The sequence below is a fragment of the Anser cygnoides genome, chromosome Z, assembly GCF_040182565.1.
Source record: "Anser cygnoides isolate HZ-2024a breed goose chromosome Z, Taihu_goose_T2T_genome, whole genome shotgun sequence".
NCBI lineage: Eukaryota > Metazoa > Chordata > Aves > Anseriformes > Anatidae > Anser > Anser cygnoides.
The window spans coordinates 51,203,346-51,220,400 of NC_089912.1; the positions used below are offsets into that span (position 1 = coordinate 51,203,346).

The 17,055-nt window shown below is 35.8% G+C and overlaps 1 protein-coding gene across 12 annotated transcripts in view; it reads left to right on the forward strand.

Annotated features, from left to right (window-relative positions):
- BNC2 (basonuclin zinc finger protein 2) overlaps positions 1–17,055 on the forward strand; it is a 382,991-nt gene that overhangs the window by 170,270 nt on the left and 195,666 nt on the right. The window contains exon 1 of one of the 12 annotated variants that reach the window (XM_048051347.2): positions 13,640–14,395. The exons of the other annotated variants lie outside the window; for them this stretch is intronic. Within the exon in view, the coding sequence (XP_047907304.1) occupies positions 14,351–14,395 (45 nt within the window). The 5' untranslated portion in view covers positions 13,640–14,350. Of the gene's footprint in view, positions 1–13,639; positions 14,396–17,055 lie in introns of those variants that run through there. 12 annotated transcript variants of the gene reach the window in all.

Genomic DNA, 17,055 nt, shown 5'->3' on the forward strand with positions numbered 1-17,055 from the left:
CATGACACTCTCCACTCCTGGTAGTCTGAGAGGCAGCTTGGGTTTGTTTCAGAAGGACACCTAAGAGATGTGTTAGATGTCTTAGAAATGGGAGGAGATGTTAAGCAAACACTTTAGTCAAGCTGATTGCCTAATTTTAAAGTGTTTGTTCATATTACTAGTTTCTCACTTTAATACATGTTTTTACAAGAGGTCTTAGGATCTTAACAGAATCCACTCCCTTTTATTTCCTCTTAAAACACCTGAGGAGATAGCAGGAAACATTACCTAAAGCATAATATTTTCTTATCATTGTCATCATTAGCAACTTTTAACAGAATCTGTTCGGGAACAGCTTGCTCTTATTTCTGGTATTTAAGTGCCTAGGCAATGATAACTAATCCGTTTAATTTTCAGATTCACACATTTCAGTATGTGGGTTCTGTGGAAAATTGTATTGGAACTTTTGCAATCAAAGAAACCAATATTTTACACAGAGCCAAATCCCGTGGTCTTAACTCATCTTTTCTTAGAAAAAATATTAATTGACATAGTTGAGAGAAAGTTTTATTTTCAACATTATTGCTTAGAGTCCATTTGCTTGCATAGAATACTACTATAGTGTAAAATAAATTTATTGGGCCTTTCTGAATTGCTTCCTGGATTTTCAGTTTGTCTGTAAGTCCATGATTACACCTTAAAGGCACTATGTTTACTAGTATTGCATTTAAGCTTCTAAAAGTCAGGCTTTTCTAAAGATCACTGGATGCAGTAGTCCTGTTGCAAGCTGGAGTTATTTGCATTTTATCTCTATGTTGCTGTTTCTAAACATCTAGCTGCTTTAGCTGATTCCCTTGTCTATGTGCTTATCTGTTTTTATCAAAACTTGTTTCAGTAGAAACAACAGGGGAGCAGAAGAGAAAAGTTAAAACTTCCATGCTAAAAGTATAGTACAACCTAGAAGTAATCAATGCACTTCTGCAAACAACTTGTGAAAACAGTGCTGTAAGTATAGGGTCATTGTTTATTTTGGCTTATGAAACATTAAGATAAATCTTAACTGTGATGAACAAGTTTAACCCAAATGATAAATGTTACTAAGCAACGTGTTACTTTTAATGTTTACTTGTGGTGGGAGAATACTTGGCAGATATAGGCAAGCTCTACCTTTTATCTTCCATGTTTTTGCATCTCAGTAAAGGAGTATCATTCTGTTTAAAAAACAGGAGAGTGTTTCTGTGAACCTGAATGCAGTTGGGACTATATATATTTTATATTTGTTAAGCAAAGATTTAGATTGTACGCTCTGTTTTCACAGTGTGGATGGATTTCCTAATTCTGCAGCCATTTCCGTCCTGATCTGCTCGTCCCAGACCATCTGCAAAGGCAGAGTAGAAAACAGCCTAGAAATCAAAGTAGTAGGAAGAGGATATATTTAATTCTTCAAGCATATGTGGCTTCAGTTCTGTTTATGGCTGAAATGCCAGTGACTTCCATGGAGCTCTATACGCACTTGTGGACTCTATATGCAGTGAATTTCCAAAATGACCTGCAGTGCTTGAAGGAGGGTTTGCTGAAGGAATTTGTCTTCTGTACTCAGTGGGGGATGGGAAAGCAAGGCTGTCTTCCTAGTGCCCAGCCAGAGAGTTATTGACAGAGGGAATGATTGCAGTCACAGTTATTGGAGTGTTCAAAAGTTAATTTGTAAGCATCTGACTTGAATTTTTCTATTCAGGGAAAAAAAAAAAAAAGAATTACAGAATAACAGTATATTTTCTGAGAAAAAGCTGTATTTTAAAAACATTTATTGTGATTTGCAGGATTTTTGCTGAGAAGGGGATGCTGACAATATGGCAGTTAACAACAATAATATACCACCAAAAAAAAAAAAAAGTGAAACCTACTAGCATCGTTTAGAAGTGGTATGGTTTTGCTGATCTGACAAAACTTTTTAATATGATAAGGATTAATGGACATGTTTAAAAATAATTGGAATTGCTTTTCAGATTGGTACATTCCACAGCAATTATACCCTCTTGATTACTTTGCATTGTGAAAAAGTCACTTAAAGAAGAGTTTCTTAATAAAACAAATGTGTCATTATCATGTGGGTAAACATTCAGTTATTGTAACTAGTCCTGTTTATTATATACAATTCTCATCATGTGGGCAAATAGTCCATCAGCAAGTGAACTGATTTCTGATTACCTTGTTGAAAGGCAGATGTGGTGAGTAATGATGCCCATTGTATTTCTGCCTAGGATTTCCTGGACATAAAAATGTCTTCACATTCTGTGTAGCACATGCTCAATGAGTCTCATGCTTCCCAAGAAATGCCAGACCTAATGCATGTGCATGGAGCCGGGAGTCCCTGCAAAGTGAGAAAGAACAGTGTGGCTGGGACATGCTGGGCTTAGTGCACATGAACAGATCACCTGTACAGTTGACCCTTCCTGAAAAGTCAGACTAACTGTGTGTGAGCTGTCCGGTAGTTTTTGCAAGCTTGCCAGAGAGATAAATCATCCAAAAAGCCATCTGTGCTTATACAAGCAAGTGCATATACAATGGGGTTGATCCTAGCTGGGGGCACTGGGCATTGTTATGATTTATTGGTAACGAGGCAGCCCAACTGAAACACTGTACACAATTCCCAGACTTTGGATTCTTCACAGGCAAAATGGGATCCCAGATGCTATAATCCTAAACATAACTTATAATGCATAGTTTGTGAGGTGAGTTTTGTGAATAAATCTCTTGTTCTATACAAGTATATGGGAAGACTAACTTAGAAAGCCATCTTCTGAGTTTCCACAGGTCTTCCAGAGAAGTATAAGTGACAATTAATTCTTCTGTTCTTTCTGATGCTGCTATGACTTTGGGGACTAGCCTGTTCAGTATTGAATAGGATTTTAGGAGCTAGTGTATAGAGAACAGCCTCACATGTCTATAAGTGATTTACCCACACCCCTTTCAAATGCTGCTACAGATTTGTATAACTGAAAGATGCTGGTTGTGAAAACTCTCCCACGCCATTATATCTGTGAGTTTGACATCAGTGTATAGCTGCTTTCCCTTGCTGTTTCTGTGGGTCTTCTGCTCAGTAATGTGAGAAAACATTTCACACTAGCAGTTGTGAATGTAAGCTTGCAAAAATTAATATGGGAGTCTAAAGAAATGCTGTGGATGATGGCTATGATGTCTCTTCCTCTTATACAGGTTGAGCGTATGTTTAGATTTTCACCTTTTGTTACCTTACTAATTAATCTCAGCTTTTGCAAAAACAGTGCAATCTGGAACTTCATCAAACTACTGTATATTTACCTCCTTCTCCAGCCATATATTGTTGAGTATGTGGAAATCAGAGCATAATTGTTACTGTGTGTTTTTCTTCTGCTTGGATTAAGTGTGTTATGGTAAGTCGATAGGTACCAGAGGTAGAAAGGACTTTAATCTACAGTTCTGGAATTTCTAAAACACAGTTTTCTAGTGTTGCAAAATGTCATGTTGACTAAATGGGGAGATCATCAGTGTACTTATACACTCTTTGTAATGTTTAGGAAAAGCTTATGCACATTTCAATTTATGTCCTATTCTAGTTTTTTGTCAGTCACACAGGTAACTATGCACTGCTGACTTGTTGCATTTTTTTTTTTAAACTGTCCATATAAGACATTTTGAACAGATGTAGACAGAAGTCTACATCCTCTGTTTTTGAAGACCATTACACATTCAGTTGTGGGTCTTAAATTATTTCTATCTTGAACACTAGTCTTTCGTCTCTGGTAACCACTCAATGCCATGCAGTTCAGCAAAACAGGCTTATATTAAATTGTATTCTAGACTCTCCTGGGTTCTTTTCCCTTGATACTACATGTAAGTGTACAATGTCTTAGAGTGTATGTCAAATTAAGATTGTGGTTTTAACTGTGCTTTCTCCATTCATGAAGATACTAATCTGAAAAGAACCAATAATCAACAGCACAGTTTTGGACATCTCTTTGGTTTCCGGCACCTTGAAGTCATTAATGAACCCTGCATGTTTGACATCTGTGTGCAGAAGTCAGCATGCCAAGCAGTGAGCTTTTGTTCTGGTTTTGACATTAGTAATTAGTAGCAGAACACTGAAATTAGAAGTTAGAAAAATATGAACATAAATTTTGTGCCAGTAGTAACAGACTCTCACAATAAAAGTTAGAGCTCTGCCAGTATTTCCCTGTTAAATAGATCTGACCCAAACTGTACATAATTATCTATGAAAATACCACGTGATATTCTTCTCAGAATTTTCTGATAGCTAAATAAGGAAAAAGTGACTGTTTATTGTTATGATTGGTGCATCCCCTGTGAATGGAAACCTAAATGGTTCTCTACAAATTTGGATTGCTATCTGAAAAATCAGATGTCAATAACCTTTATTATGCTATCAGAGATTACAGAACTCCTTCACGTGAATTGTTTTAGGGAAATACATTCTGTCATGGAGTTTTCATCTGGAACACTAAACATTTTTGGAGACAGTTGTACAAGATGTCCATGTAAACCCTTCTCTCCATGTTTAGTAGCTTTCTATGTACTTGTATTTGAATATCAGTAATCCCAACCTGTTCTGAACAGTTGGTTTCAAGGCTTCAGAACATGACCCAAATATTTATGAATTTTGGGGACTAGAAATTATTTAAAAATTCTTGAAATGTTGTGCAGGGTGAGCAGTCTCATTTTCTCAACCAAAGAATTGAGAGTAGGTTGGCTTTAAAGAGAGATTACCACTTGTAGACATTTATCTTAGTGTGAGGATCATTTGCTACTTGTTATACTAAGAGATTAAAACCAATGAAGAGTTGTTTATGTGCCTTGTCATCACCTTTGTATGAAAAAGCTTAGTTTAGTGAGAGGATCTTTACAAAGCAATAGTAAAGTTCGGTTTCTTGCTGTTCTGTCACAGAATTCTGTTTTTTTCAAGTGTATGCAACTTGAACTTCCTCAATGGAACTTTTTTTAATTACTTCCAGTTCCACCTAGTACGCCTTGCTTTACCAAACTGTACATTGGGAATAAATATTTCTCTTTGATGAAATTTTCAAACTTTTATGTGATGCATACCATCCTACTGTAATTTGTTGATATATCTCCTTTTTCTTTGTCTGATTTCTCACTTACTAAAGCTCTTAAATGAGAAATTGTGAATAATGCCCTAAAAGAATAATTTGTCTTTAAAAAGTCTACACTTTTCTTGCCACTTCTCCATGTGTTTCTCACAATAAATACTGTTGTTGATATTTACCAACTCCCTTTTGCCTTGGTGGGATCCAGATTTCCTGATGTATTTTTCTCAAAAAGAATAGGCTGATGACACAGACTCTGAGCTAGAAGTTCATAGTCTGGTGTTGGCATTGGATACATAAATTCATGTCAGAAGGTAGGCTTTTGGTAGTATACAGATTCCAGACCCTCCAGGTTTTCTCTGGTAGTTCATTAAGTTTGGCAAACAACTCTACCTTCAGGAAGCAGCCAAACAACTTTTGTTGTCATTGTCTTTGGGGAACATAACATGGTATTCTGTGCACCCTGTGACAGGTCACTGTTGCACACCAAGTGGAATGGAATTGTGCTTTTGACAAGTCAACTGGCCTGAAAAGGAGAGGACTGCTATCTAAGTTACAATGAATTATACTCTATTACTGCATTAACTATACCGTCAATTGAAAGTATGATTTACTTTCATAAATGGTATCACCGTATCTGGATCTAAGAGATGTCTTGCTCATATACAGATTTTGATTGCTGTTCCTTCTTTAAAGTCTTCTCCATGTGTTAAAGTGTCTGTATTTGGCGACAATGAAGTGAACATTAACATTCAAAAAGTATATATTTTAAGTATTTATATAATGATCAGTAATTCAGTAATTAGTCTTTGTTCATCTGAAAAGTAGGCACAGAAATATATCCCCATTTTTGGAGACTGTGAAAGTGAGGCAGCTGGGAATTCTTGACTTACCAGAAATCTTAGAGAGTCCACAAATTTGGAATTGGAACAGGAATTCCTGGCTCTCCCTCATGTTCTCAGGCAAGTAGATTGCATCGCACTGAGAAGTGTGTGAAAGCTGATAACATTATAGTCCAATTGATAACTCTCTGGGGAGATTGAAAGCTCTGCATTGAAGTTCGCCAGATGTTTGGAAGTTTACGTTGTATCTGAGCTATGAAGAATTGTATCCTTAATGCAAGCTTTCTGAATTATATGGAAGTATGTCATAGGGTTATAGATATTTACACATTGTATGACTTACTTTAAAACTCCTTAGCAATGTTGCCATCGTTGGTTAAATTCACTCTAATTTTCTACATTGGAAATATTTATTTATTTGTTTGTGTATTTATTTAACTCATGGTTTTCGTTACATTTCTCTGACTATTTGATTCTGGTAAAATTTTCAAGCTTTTTCTTATTAAAGATTTAAATAAAGAACAGAGGAACAGGTTAGGCCTGCTCTTGTTGGAATAGCTTTTATTTCTCTGGAAATGCTTTTGTTAGAACCTGCTTTTTCTCCCCGCTAACTGATATATTAAACACATTATAAATTTGAGGGTTAAATCTGGCCACAGGAAAACAAAAACAACAACAAACAAAAACAAAAACAAACAAAAAAAACTGCCATGAACTTCAAAAGATCACAATTCCAGCTTAAAATTTTACAGTCCTGACAGAAAAAATATCTCTTTTGCCTAAACATAGTAAGGAAATCTAAGTGTATATATAAGCTTAAAATCTTCAGGAAGTTCATCTGTCTCTGATATATAGTGCTCTGTGATTTCTGCTTAAACTACACCTTATATCCTATCTAATAAAATGTAGAAGATATCATTGTTATTAAACAAAAATTATGAAATGTTACAAAAGTACACAAAGTAGTAATAAAATATTAAACTACTTTGTGCTTGTTTTCCTTCATGACATGTTGGTTAATTAATTTTACATGACAGGGGCTAAAGTAAAAGAGACTTATCATAAAATAAACAATTAAAAGTCATTAATAACTTAGACAAATAATGATGTTCATGCAGTGAATTGTTGTTATCAGCCTATGTTTGAAAAAACTATGGATGAGGATAATTTAGTGCACTACTTTTCAAAGAGGCCAGTTATCTTGTTACCAGTATAACATGGGATAAAATTAATCCTTCTTTAACTGCAGTGTGAATATTCAAAGGACTTGTTTCATGAACTAAATATCTTCTTAAGTCATAGGAATAATACAGCCAGAGAGAGGCGAGAAAGAGCCTGCCCATGAGAGAGCAAGGCAGAATGTTCATTATTAAACGTTGCTTGCTGCTAAAATATGGTTTCCATATGGAGCAGACTACATGTAATTTATGTAAACCACATTGGTAATAGTTTTTATCAAGTGGTACTAAACACAAGCTAAATCCAGCATAGCTGTTTATGTAGACTGCATGTAAGTAAATTGTGGGTATTACTAGGGCTAGTCAGATTTTTCAAGAAAATATTTCCATTGCTATCCCCATTATGTAGTAACACAGTTCACATCTGCAGGACTGCCAGCTTTGGCTAAGATGATTTTAGAGCTTAAATGGGAAGCAAAAGAAACTAATTTTAATAAATCACTAATAGCACTCATCTTAGGACTTCTAACCACAGTGCCATACAATATGTACCTGTTACAAATACCTTTATCTGCATAGGTCCTCAAAAGTTGTACTCTTTCGTTTCAAAAGGTGTGCTGAGATTTTGTTAGGAAGAAAAGATACGGTAAAAACTATTTACTCAGAATTATGACTGGGCATCATGGTGGAGATGATAAGGGAAAAAGGAGTGTTTTTCTGGAGGCAATGTATACTCTTCTATCATGTTAAAGGGGAAAAAAAGAACTAGGAGACTGGGGGGGGGCATTTCTATATACTTTTGATTTCTGTGAGACATTTTGACCAAATATATGAAGATCCTGTTAAAAGCTACGTAAGAGCTAAGCACAGAACAGAAATGGACATTCCTTTCTGAAATGATGTAGACTTTAGTATTAGCACACACACTGTTTTGTATATTCATTACTTATTTGGAAAAGGAGTGCATAGAGGCACTTTGCTAAACAGGTAAGGCTAATTTGAAGATGAGGTCTGTTTAAAAGAAAATATAAACCGTGGTTCGATAGCAAAGTTTGATGGATTGAACTGCAAGCTCCTGACCTTTGATCCTGCCCATGCCATCTTTTTATAGACAAATCTTTCAACACTCTTATTTATTTTTCTTATTGTAGATAGTAATGCTTAATAAAGTAAGATAATAAACTAATTAATAAGGTCAAGAATTCTCTGACTGCAATTATTTTTAAACGAGAAAAAAAAAAGTAGGAGAACTCAACCAAGTATCAAATGCTCAAAAGTATCCCTACTTTGAATATGACCCAGATGACCTCCAGAGGTTCCTTCCAATCTAAATTAGTCTTTGATTTGAGAAAACAAACAAACAAACAAAAAACCCTAAAGAACAAACTGAGTAGCCTGTGTATTACATAGTATGTGTTCTCACATAAAAAGCACACATTTCTCACTGAAGAACTGTGGAATTGCACATATATATCTGAGAGGATTTTTTTTTTTTTTTGCATGTAGATGTGTAGAGGAAATTAAAGTATATTCATATAAACATGAAAAAACTACTTAAATTTTAGATTCATGGTCTTCTATGGTGTTTGTACATCTGCCTCATGCAGGTGTGCTTTTGAGATGTTTGTTCTATTGCCTCACTTGGCTCAACACCTGGAGAACTTTGTGTCACCCAGCTGACATGCTGAAGAACAGACAGCCTCAAAACATCTTCTGCTGCCTTGGATGCTCCCTTCCCTGGGAGAGAAGGCTAGCTATTTCCAAAGGAATTCAAGTGGTAGCTGAAGGTAGGTGGGTTGGTGATTTCTATTTGCATCTGCCCATCAGAGAAGCAGTGAATGTTACGGTCATGTTGAAATCTATGGTTATAATTCTTCTTATTCTTCTTATAAGAAGTAATACAATTTTCTAACATTGAGCATTAACTATGAATAGTAGTTACCACTTTTTTATCATCACTGCTGTTAGTTACAGCCTGGTTTAGTCAAATAGTTAATTTGTGTAGTGAATTTATTTATTCCTTTTGGTTTATAAAAGGTGCATAAATGGGCTATAATTTGTATGATTCATACAACTGATGGAAAAAGAAATAGTTTTCAATTCAAACAGTCCTACCTCTACTGGAAAACACTGGATTAATTTTGCAATTGGCTAAATCACATGACTTTGCTTTTGAATCCTAATTGAATGGGGTAATACCTCCAACGCATGTTTGTCCAGAAAATAAATAAAAATAATAATAATAATAATTTTTAAAAAAATTTTGATTTCTCTGCTTAATTCATCTCAGAAGTTCCTCTGCTGTAATGTTCTTTGGAAATATTTGAATGAAAAAATCTGAACTGATAAATGCCAATTAATTGAAACAGTATAAACATAGATTCTGTTTCCAGTGCGGGGAATATCCGTGACTACGTTTTGCTCTACTCCGAAAACAGTAGCAAGGAGAGCTAACATACAGGGTACTTTATTTTATATTGGAGTTTTTGAAATTACTTTATATTGAATTGAATGTTAATTTATATAAAATATCCATGCAAGAAAAAAATGGAAGTCCAAATACTAGCTAAAAGGTCATATTGTTCATATGATGATTTAGTTCATAATCATTGTAATAAATGTTCTGATAACAGGGATTTAGAATTATCTGTATACTTATAAATGAAGTTATAAAAGATATTTTGCAAAAGTTATCCCTCCCATGTTGGTGCTGGATATCTCTAATTGATTTCCCAAATTTTTTCTTATGTTGCTTGACTGATTTGATTCTTCCTATTTCTTTCCTTTCTCTCTGTCTCTCTCTGTCTCTCTTTCTCTCTCTTCTCTTCCTTCCTTCCTTCCTTCCTCTCTCTCTCTCTTTCTCTCTCTCCTCTCTCTCTCTTCTCTCTTTCTCTCTTTCTTTCTCTTTTTTTCTCTCTCTTCCTTCCTTCCTTCTTTTTTTTTTGCTTCTTTTCTTTTTGCTTTTGAATTTAGGAAAATGGAAAGGTGTCATTTTCTGTGCTCACAAAGAGAAAAAAAGCTTGCATTAAAAGTTAATATAAAGTCATAAAGCTAATTCAATGATAGCAGTTTAGTATTGTTATGACTATCCTTTATTTGATTCTACAAAGGTCTGCTGAAGACCTTTTTCATTTTAACAGGAAATATATTTTATTAGTTTGTAATTTGAGGTAAACCAGTAAATCATTAAAACCAAACCACTTTCTACCCTACAGTTTAAAAAAAAAAAAAAAAAGTGATTTTTAAGTGTGTAAAGAGTTTGGAGTTTGTAATTTCCTTTTAGCTTATGTTTACTGAAAGGCTGCACTATTGACGCTGCTGTGCAGAGCTGATGTTAGGGTAATACACAAGATACCTTAACAACTTCTTTTCATAAGATGCTGTACCTATTCTCCCCTCTCCCCCAGCCCCCGAAAGATGAAAGAAAGAGAAAGAAAGAAAGAAAGAAAGAAAGAAAGAAAGAAAGAAAGAAAGAAAGAAAGAAAGAAAGAAAGACATACCCTCCCCACCCACCAAAAAAAAAAAATAAATCACTTTAAAATCGAAGTCCCTCCAGTGCAACTCTTTAGAGGGCCTATTTCTGAGTTGTTTTCCGATTATTGTATCAAGAAGGAGAGGATGGAGATGACTATCAGCATCCCTTGATCTCCTTTCCTAATTTTCCAGTCCTAGTGTGAGCCTCAGTTGTAATGTAAGAAGAGCATCAGGCTACTTTTGCTACAAGAGAGAAAATAATTGACTACAAACTCAGGAGATGATAGCTATGTCCCAGAATTGGATGAATACAGTTTTTCTTTACCTTCTGAAAATGGAGCAATCCAAGCTTCCATGTAGATTACATGGCATGTCTAGGAGAGAAAAATAGCCATAGCAGTTCTTAAAATCATGGTGTTATTTGGTACGCCAGAGCTGACTGGGAAGTTTCTCATTTCTAAATACTTTTAGCTGTTTATTTTTTTTTTCTCTGTCAGAGGAAGGTCTGTATAATTTGACTTGTAGTGCTTATGTTGATCTTAGTATGTCAGCATGACATCACAGATGTGTAGTGTAGCTAGAGATCAAACTACGTGTATTTATATGTTAAAGTATACTTAAAATAGTTTTCCGGCAAACTATGTATGCATACAAAATATTTGATGGCATGGCACTGCATTAAAGTGTTGTTTGCACTTGATAGGCAAACTCACAAAAGCTCACTTAATGTCTTTACTGCTTGGGGGTAATGTGACCATCCTGAGTGAGAACCAAAAGCCTTAATGCTGCTAAACACACTTACAGTGTTTGTGAGCATATGTATACACTATACAAAAAACAGTCACAGAGTTCTGTGTGTTTTGATATAATTTTCTCATGTCTGCCCAGTATATACTGAAGGGGAATATCTCCGTCTGCTGGAAAACCTTATGACAGATATGTGATGATATTGCAGATATTACAGTATTTTTGATAATCCACAACAAGACTATTATTTAATCTAAATCTGTTCTAAAATTCTGAAAAATGCATCATTAAAATATTAATAATAATAAAAAATGCTAAAAAAATCACCTATTCCTATATGAATATTTTCTAAAATGCACAATCTGCAAGATAAGGAGAAATCAGTCCTGGACCAAGATCTTGATTTGGTCTTTATTATTTATTTATTACTGAGAATACTAGGGCTTACACCTTCCATTTCTGCAGGAATGGAAGCAAGAGCATTTTCTTCTGAAGATGAGAGAGGAAAAGGAAACTTCCCAGTATAGAATTCACTACTTGCTTTAAGTTCTGGAAGAACCTGGAGCATCATACTTGAGTGTCGCATTTTTTCCTTTAAAGGAAATGTCCGTTAGATTAATTCTGATTTTTTTGTTGTTGTTGTTTTTTAATTTATTACTTTTTTTATCCATGTTATCTCAGTACAGTACAGTAGGCTTGTGTTAATTATAGTACCTGGCTTAACATTTGGAAGAATGAAGAAATTGTCCCCCTCAAGTTTTTTAAAAGCCTCTCTGAAACAGTGCTGGAACAGTCTTCAATAAAGTTGGTGGCATATACAGCATATAAAGTGGTGAGGCGAGGTATAACTTTCATTGGTTTTCCCATTGGGATGATGTATATAATTAGAGATTAACTAAGACATTTCTGAGCGTTTTGACCTTCTCAGATTTAATGTGATGAAATCCCAAGACCTCATGACACCATTCCCCCACCCCTCTCCCCCATTCATGAGCACTGTCTGCGCTTCATGGTTCAAATACAAATTTATGGACATACATATGTTGAAGTATACGTGTATCTTTTCCTGTGCTTTAAACTGTAGTATAAACAGAGCAGACGTGTAGATGCATACTCTGTCTCTTTAAATTTACTGACTTGGGCTCATTTGACAAAGACCTCCTTATCATTTTCTTGAAACCCAGTTTCCTGAATCAGCGGATTTTTCCCCCTTGAAACTTCTGAAACTCTGAACTCTGTCAAAACAAGATGGCTGGCAAGTTTTAGGGACAGAGCAGAGACACAGACAGAGACAAAGAAGCCCCTGAGAAGGCAGACGGACTTATATTGCTTGTGGTTTTTCAGTACAGCTGGTTTCAGATGTGTCGGCCTTGTTCTGCACTGGTTCCACTGCCAAAGCAAGACTGTCACAGCTGGTAGTACTTACTGCACTTGCGGGAAAGTATGTGATTCATTAGTTGGAACCGTATGTTTTTCACCAGTTCTGGTCATGTTTTTGTTAGGATGTGGTAAAAGCATAAGCAGGGGGTGAAGGGACAATGGAAATATGTGACTTGTTAAATATTGGCCCCAACAAGTTATTAGCTAAATTGTACGCTGTAAAAAAATACACCATTGCTCATAAGACAAATGATTTAATTCTTTTGTTAAGATCATTTAGTCATAAGTAGTAAAAAAAAATGTCATCATCAAGTCCTTTTTTCTCTCCTTTCTCTAAGTATTATGATCTTATTAACTGAAAACTGTAATACAGGAAGAAGTCATGCAAGCAAAAGACATTCATTTGGTTAAAAAACAGCCAAACTTGCTAAGAATTTTGAAAGAAGGTAGCTGCTGCTACTGATAAAATATGGCTGTGGCATAAAAGCTTATAGAGAACATTTGGTGTATTGGAAGATTTGGTAGAAAGAGAGCTGTAAGTGAGTATTCCTTTGCACACACATAATAAAATAGGAAAAAAAATGCAGAGAGGGGTAACAAACTGTTTTGTTTAGAATTATATGTATTTTTTTTTTCCAGGGGTAGAATCTTCCCTTATTTTTTAGTGTTTTAAATAATAATAATAATTATAAAAGGGTGGGGGTACGAGTATGTTTGAATTAAATATAACTATCTTCTCAAGCTGCTGGTTCACCTCTTCCCCCCCTCCTCCCAGCCCCCCCCCCCACCACACACACACACACACACACACACAGAACAGTGATGAAACAACATGAAGACTTCAAAGCTATGTGTTTAAGAACATGCTTTCAAAAGAGTCTCTCTCCACTCCCCCTACCCCACCCCATCCCTTTTCCCCTCCCGTCCTCTTTACACACATACACAGCCACTGGACTTTACAGAGCTAGTATCAGGTCTGTCTCATAATTAGCTCAGCTGGCTGCAGCATAAATAAAGGAATGCACTTAGGGGCTGTAGTCTGTGACATGGTTTAACAGAGCATAAAAAGGTGCATCTGTTAACATGCCTGAATTCAGTCACCTTACTGTCACCCACAGAAAGATACCAGCTCTGAAATGTGCTGATGATATTTTGCAAACATGAGGCCAGTATTGTATTAAATTAAGCAGGCTGTGAACGTGCAAAGTGCTGCCTCTTAAAAATCGTGCTGTCTTGGCTTACAGTAGTGTTGCAATGAGTCCCTCCAGTATCTATTAGGATGACCTGTGGCACTGAATACTTCAACACTCTTCTGGCTAGTATTGTTGACCTTTGTCAGCTTGATAAAAAAGCAGAGGCTAGAAATGTGCTTGTCATTTTTAGTGAACCAGGAGGCTGGGAAGCATGGGGAAGGGGAAGGGGGTGTAGGGAAGCACAGAGATGCCAACAGCCTGTTTTTGTTTAAATTAGGATGCAGAACCTAGGACAAAATTGCAGTCTGCTTCCCTTTTCCTCCCCAGCAGCCCCATGTCTCTCACCTCTTTCTTCCCTTGACTGTTGCTACTTGATTTGAGGTCTGAAATAATGAGGAATGTCTGCGTGATCAAAGTTACTGTCTGCCTCCTGGTCTCCACAGAAGCCCTGCTGTATGTGTTTGGTAGGCGACAAACAGCTTGTTGTAATGTATCTGAAGGTAATACAATCACACTTTTGTTATGTTCTTTGAACATTTATTTACTTTTTCATTCAGTAATTCTAATGAAAAAAGAAGTTGTATTAAAACCTTCTTTGCTTTTATTTAGCTGTATAATGATTTTTAGATTATTTGCAGGAAAATATTACTTCTGCAGAGTAGATGTCCAAGCATACACAAATGAATTGATAAATTTTCCATTTTATAAATGTGTAATTCCTTGGAAAATGTTGGTTCAGGTCTGTCTAGCTCTGTCTGGAGACTTAACACGATAACAGAGTATCTGTTTTCAGTACACACATTTGTATTATATAAACAATTATTTCTGCAGTGTTACTATTTTGTAGGTATTATATATATTACTTGTACATATACTATATAATACATACATGTGATATTCTTCAGAGAGTCCTAATGAGTGCCTTATCCATTAGAAGGTGATGTAATACTGGTGGGAGCTAACCCCACACAGCGTGAACCAAAAATGATTCCAGTTGGCAGTAACGGAATGTGGATGACCAGGAGGTGTGATGCATTCTCTGCTGTATTTTGAAGTTGTTACACTGGAAACATCCCACCCAGTTGTGCTTGGCCCTTTAGTACTGACACTAGGCCACACCTGCATTCCTGACATCCAGACCCATCTTTGTTTTTGCCAACTGCCTTTATCCAGGAATATCTTTTGGAAAGAATATATATATATATATATATATTTATGTATATATATACTCATATATATATAAACTATATTATTGCTTGGAGAGAGGGACTGGGAGGGAAAGAAGCTGCTATCAAGAGAGATGATAGTGACTCAAAATCCCTTTATCTGAGTGCTGTGAAGTTATAATAAGCCAGCTATAGAACAGAAGAAAAAAGACCATGAAGTTCTTTTCAGTCATCTTGATTTTTTTTTTCCCCAGTTATGACTTTTCCCCTCCTTTTTTTTTTTTTTCTCCCCCCCCTCTTGTGTTGTCGCCCCCCCCCCCAGCACAAGGGAGTTTCTAGAGAAGCAAACTTGAAAAAAAAAAAAAAGCTGATGTTTATGTTAGAAGAAATTAAGGTTAATGATCATTGGCTCATTTTCATATTCCGTGGGTGTGGATGGAGGAGTAATCAGCGCAGGTGGCCTTGCCAGTTGGGAGTTTCTCTTTGTCATCAAGAAAATAAGGAGAGTGTGGGGATTGAATTACCACAACTATTTCAGGGCTAAACATATTTTGTTTCCCCATTGGCTCTGGTTTAAGGACAGAAAGCTGATATTAATTTTAACCAAGAGAAAGGCACAGTTAATTCTTTCTATATTCTGAGATAATTTGACTAAATGTGTATGAATTCGTGCTTGTTCAGATGTATGTCTAGTGTAACTTACAAAAAATTTTGAGTTTAACACACTGAAAAGCGTTTTTTTTTGTTAGTTTGTTTTTGTAAATTTTCCCAATTCATATATTATAAATTCACACAATTTGTGTGCCCAATTACCACTGATGTTATTGAAAGTTTAAGAGCTACTTATTAAAATACGTGTTCTGACTGCTCCAATTGGCTTCCCAGGTGCTTGTTATTACATGTAAAGGCACTCCCTTTTAACTTTTAGAGGATGTGCTGAATTGAAGGAGTTCTGTTCAGTGTGAAAAGGAAGTGGTGGATTTGGTTAAGGAAGTGTATGCTGGCCCTGAAAGGATATCTAGTGTGCATTCACATCTCGGCAACAGGCGAGTTGTTCTTTAAAGAAAAATGTTTTTGTGAAAGAATAGTGAAATGACAAATAACTGAGGCAAACAAGTCCTGGATAAGTCCCATTTGGAATTTTTCTACATCTATTACATTCTGTGTCTGGTGTTGCTGGAACAGATTACGGTGAAGCGATTTCAATTCAGAATATAAAAAGTCAGAAATTAAAGTCTACAAGAGCCTGTGAAAGGTGTTGAGGAAGAGGAAAAAGAGCAGTCAGACTGTTTTGAATTGTGTGTATGCTTCTAATGCATGCATTTGCCCGTGCATATTGCATTGTGTTTGACTGGAAGGGGAAGATTAATACCGAATAGGTAGATTTAGTTTCAATGTGTGACGCAGCAAGCAGCAATGACTGTTATTTTAGCACTAAATCTGTGTGTATGTTAAGGTACAGATAATGTAGTTCAAGCTAAAATAAAGATTTAAGACAACTGTGTGTACTTGTATATATTTATTTATTTATTTAATAATAAAGTTGGTAACAATCCCCCCACTCTCACTCTTGCAGGAGCAACAGATACTTGGCTTTGCAACAGAGACAGTATTAGAGATTTAGTTGCTATTATTCAAAATAAAGGATTACAGTATTAGGAGTGTTGGCTGGTAGAATAGGGGGCTGGATTTTGGTTCCCTTGGTCCTCTGAGGTAAAAGTCAACACGCAGCTGAATATTCACGAGGCATTCATTGATATGAATAGTTGGTCTGCTGCTGCACCTTTCCATGGTTTATTAATAACTTATGGACAGACCACTCCCAAGCATACAGAGGGCAAGAATACTTTAATGATTGCAACATTCTCTCAGTAAAAAGAAAGAATTAGATTGTTTATAGCAGCAGCGCCATTTGCAATGCTGTAGTTAGGGTGTCAGTAGCACATTAGGGATGTATTGGTAACACTTGAAATAAAAATATCATTTTTCAGGGT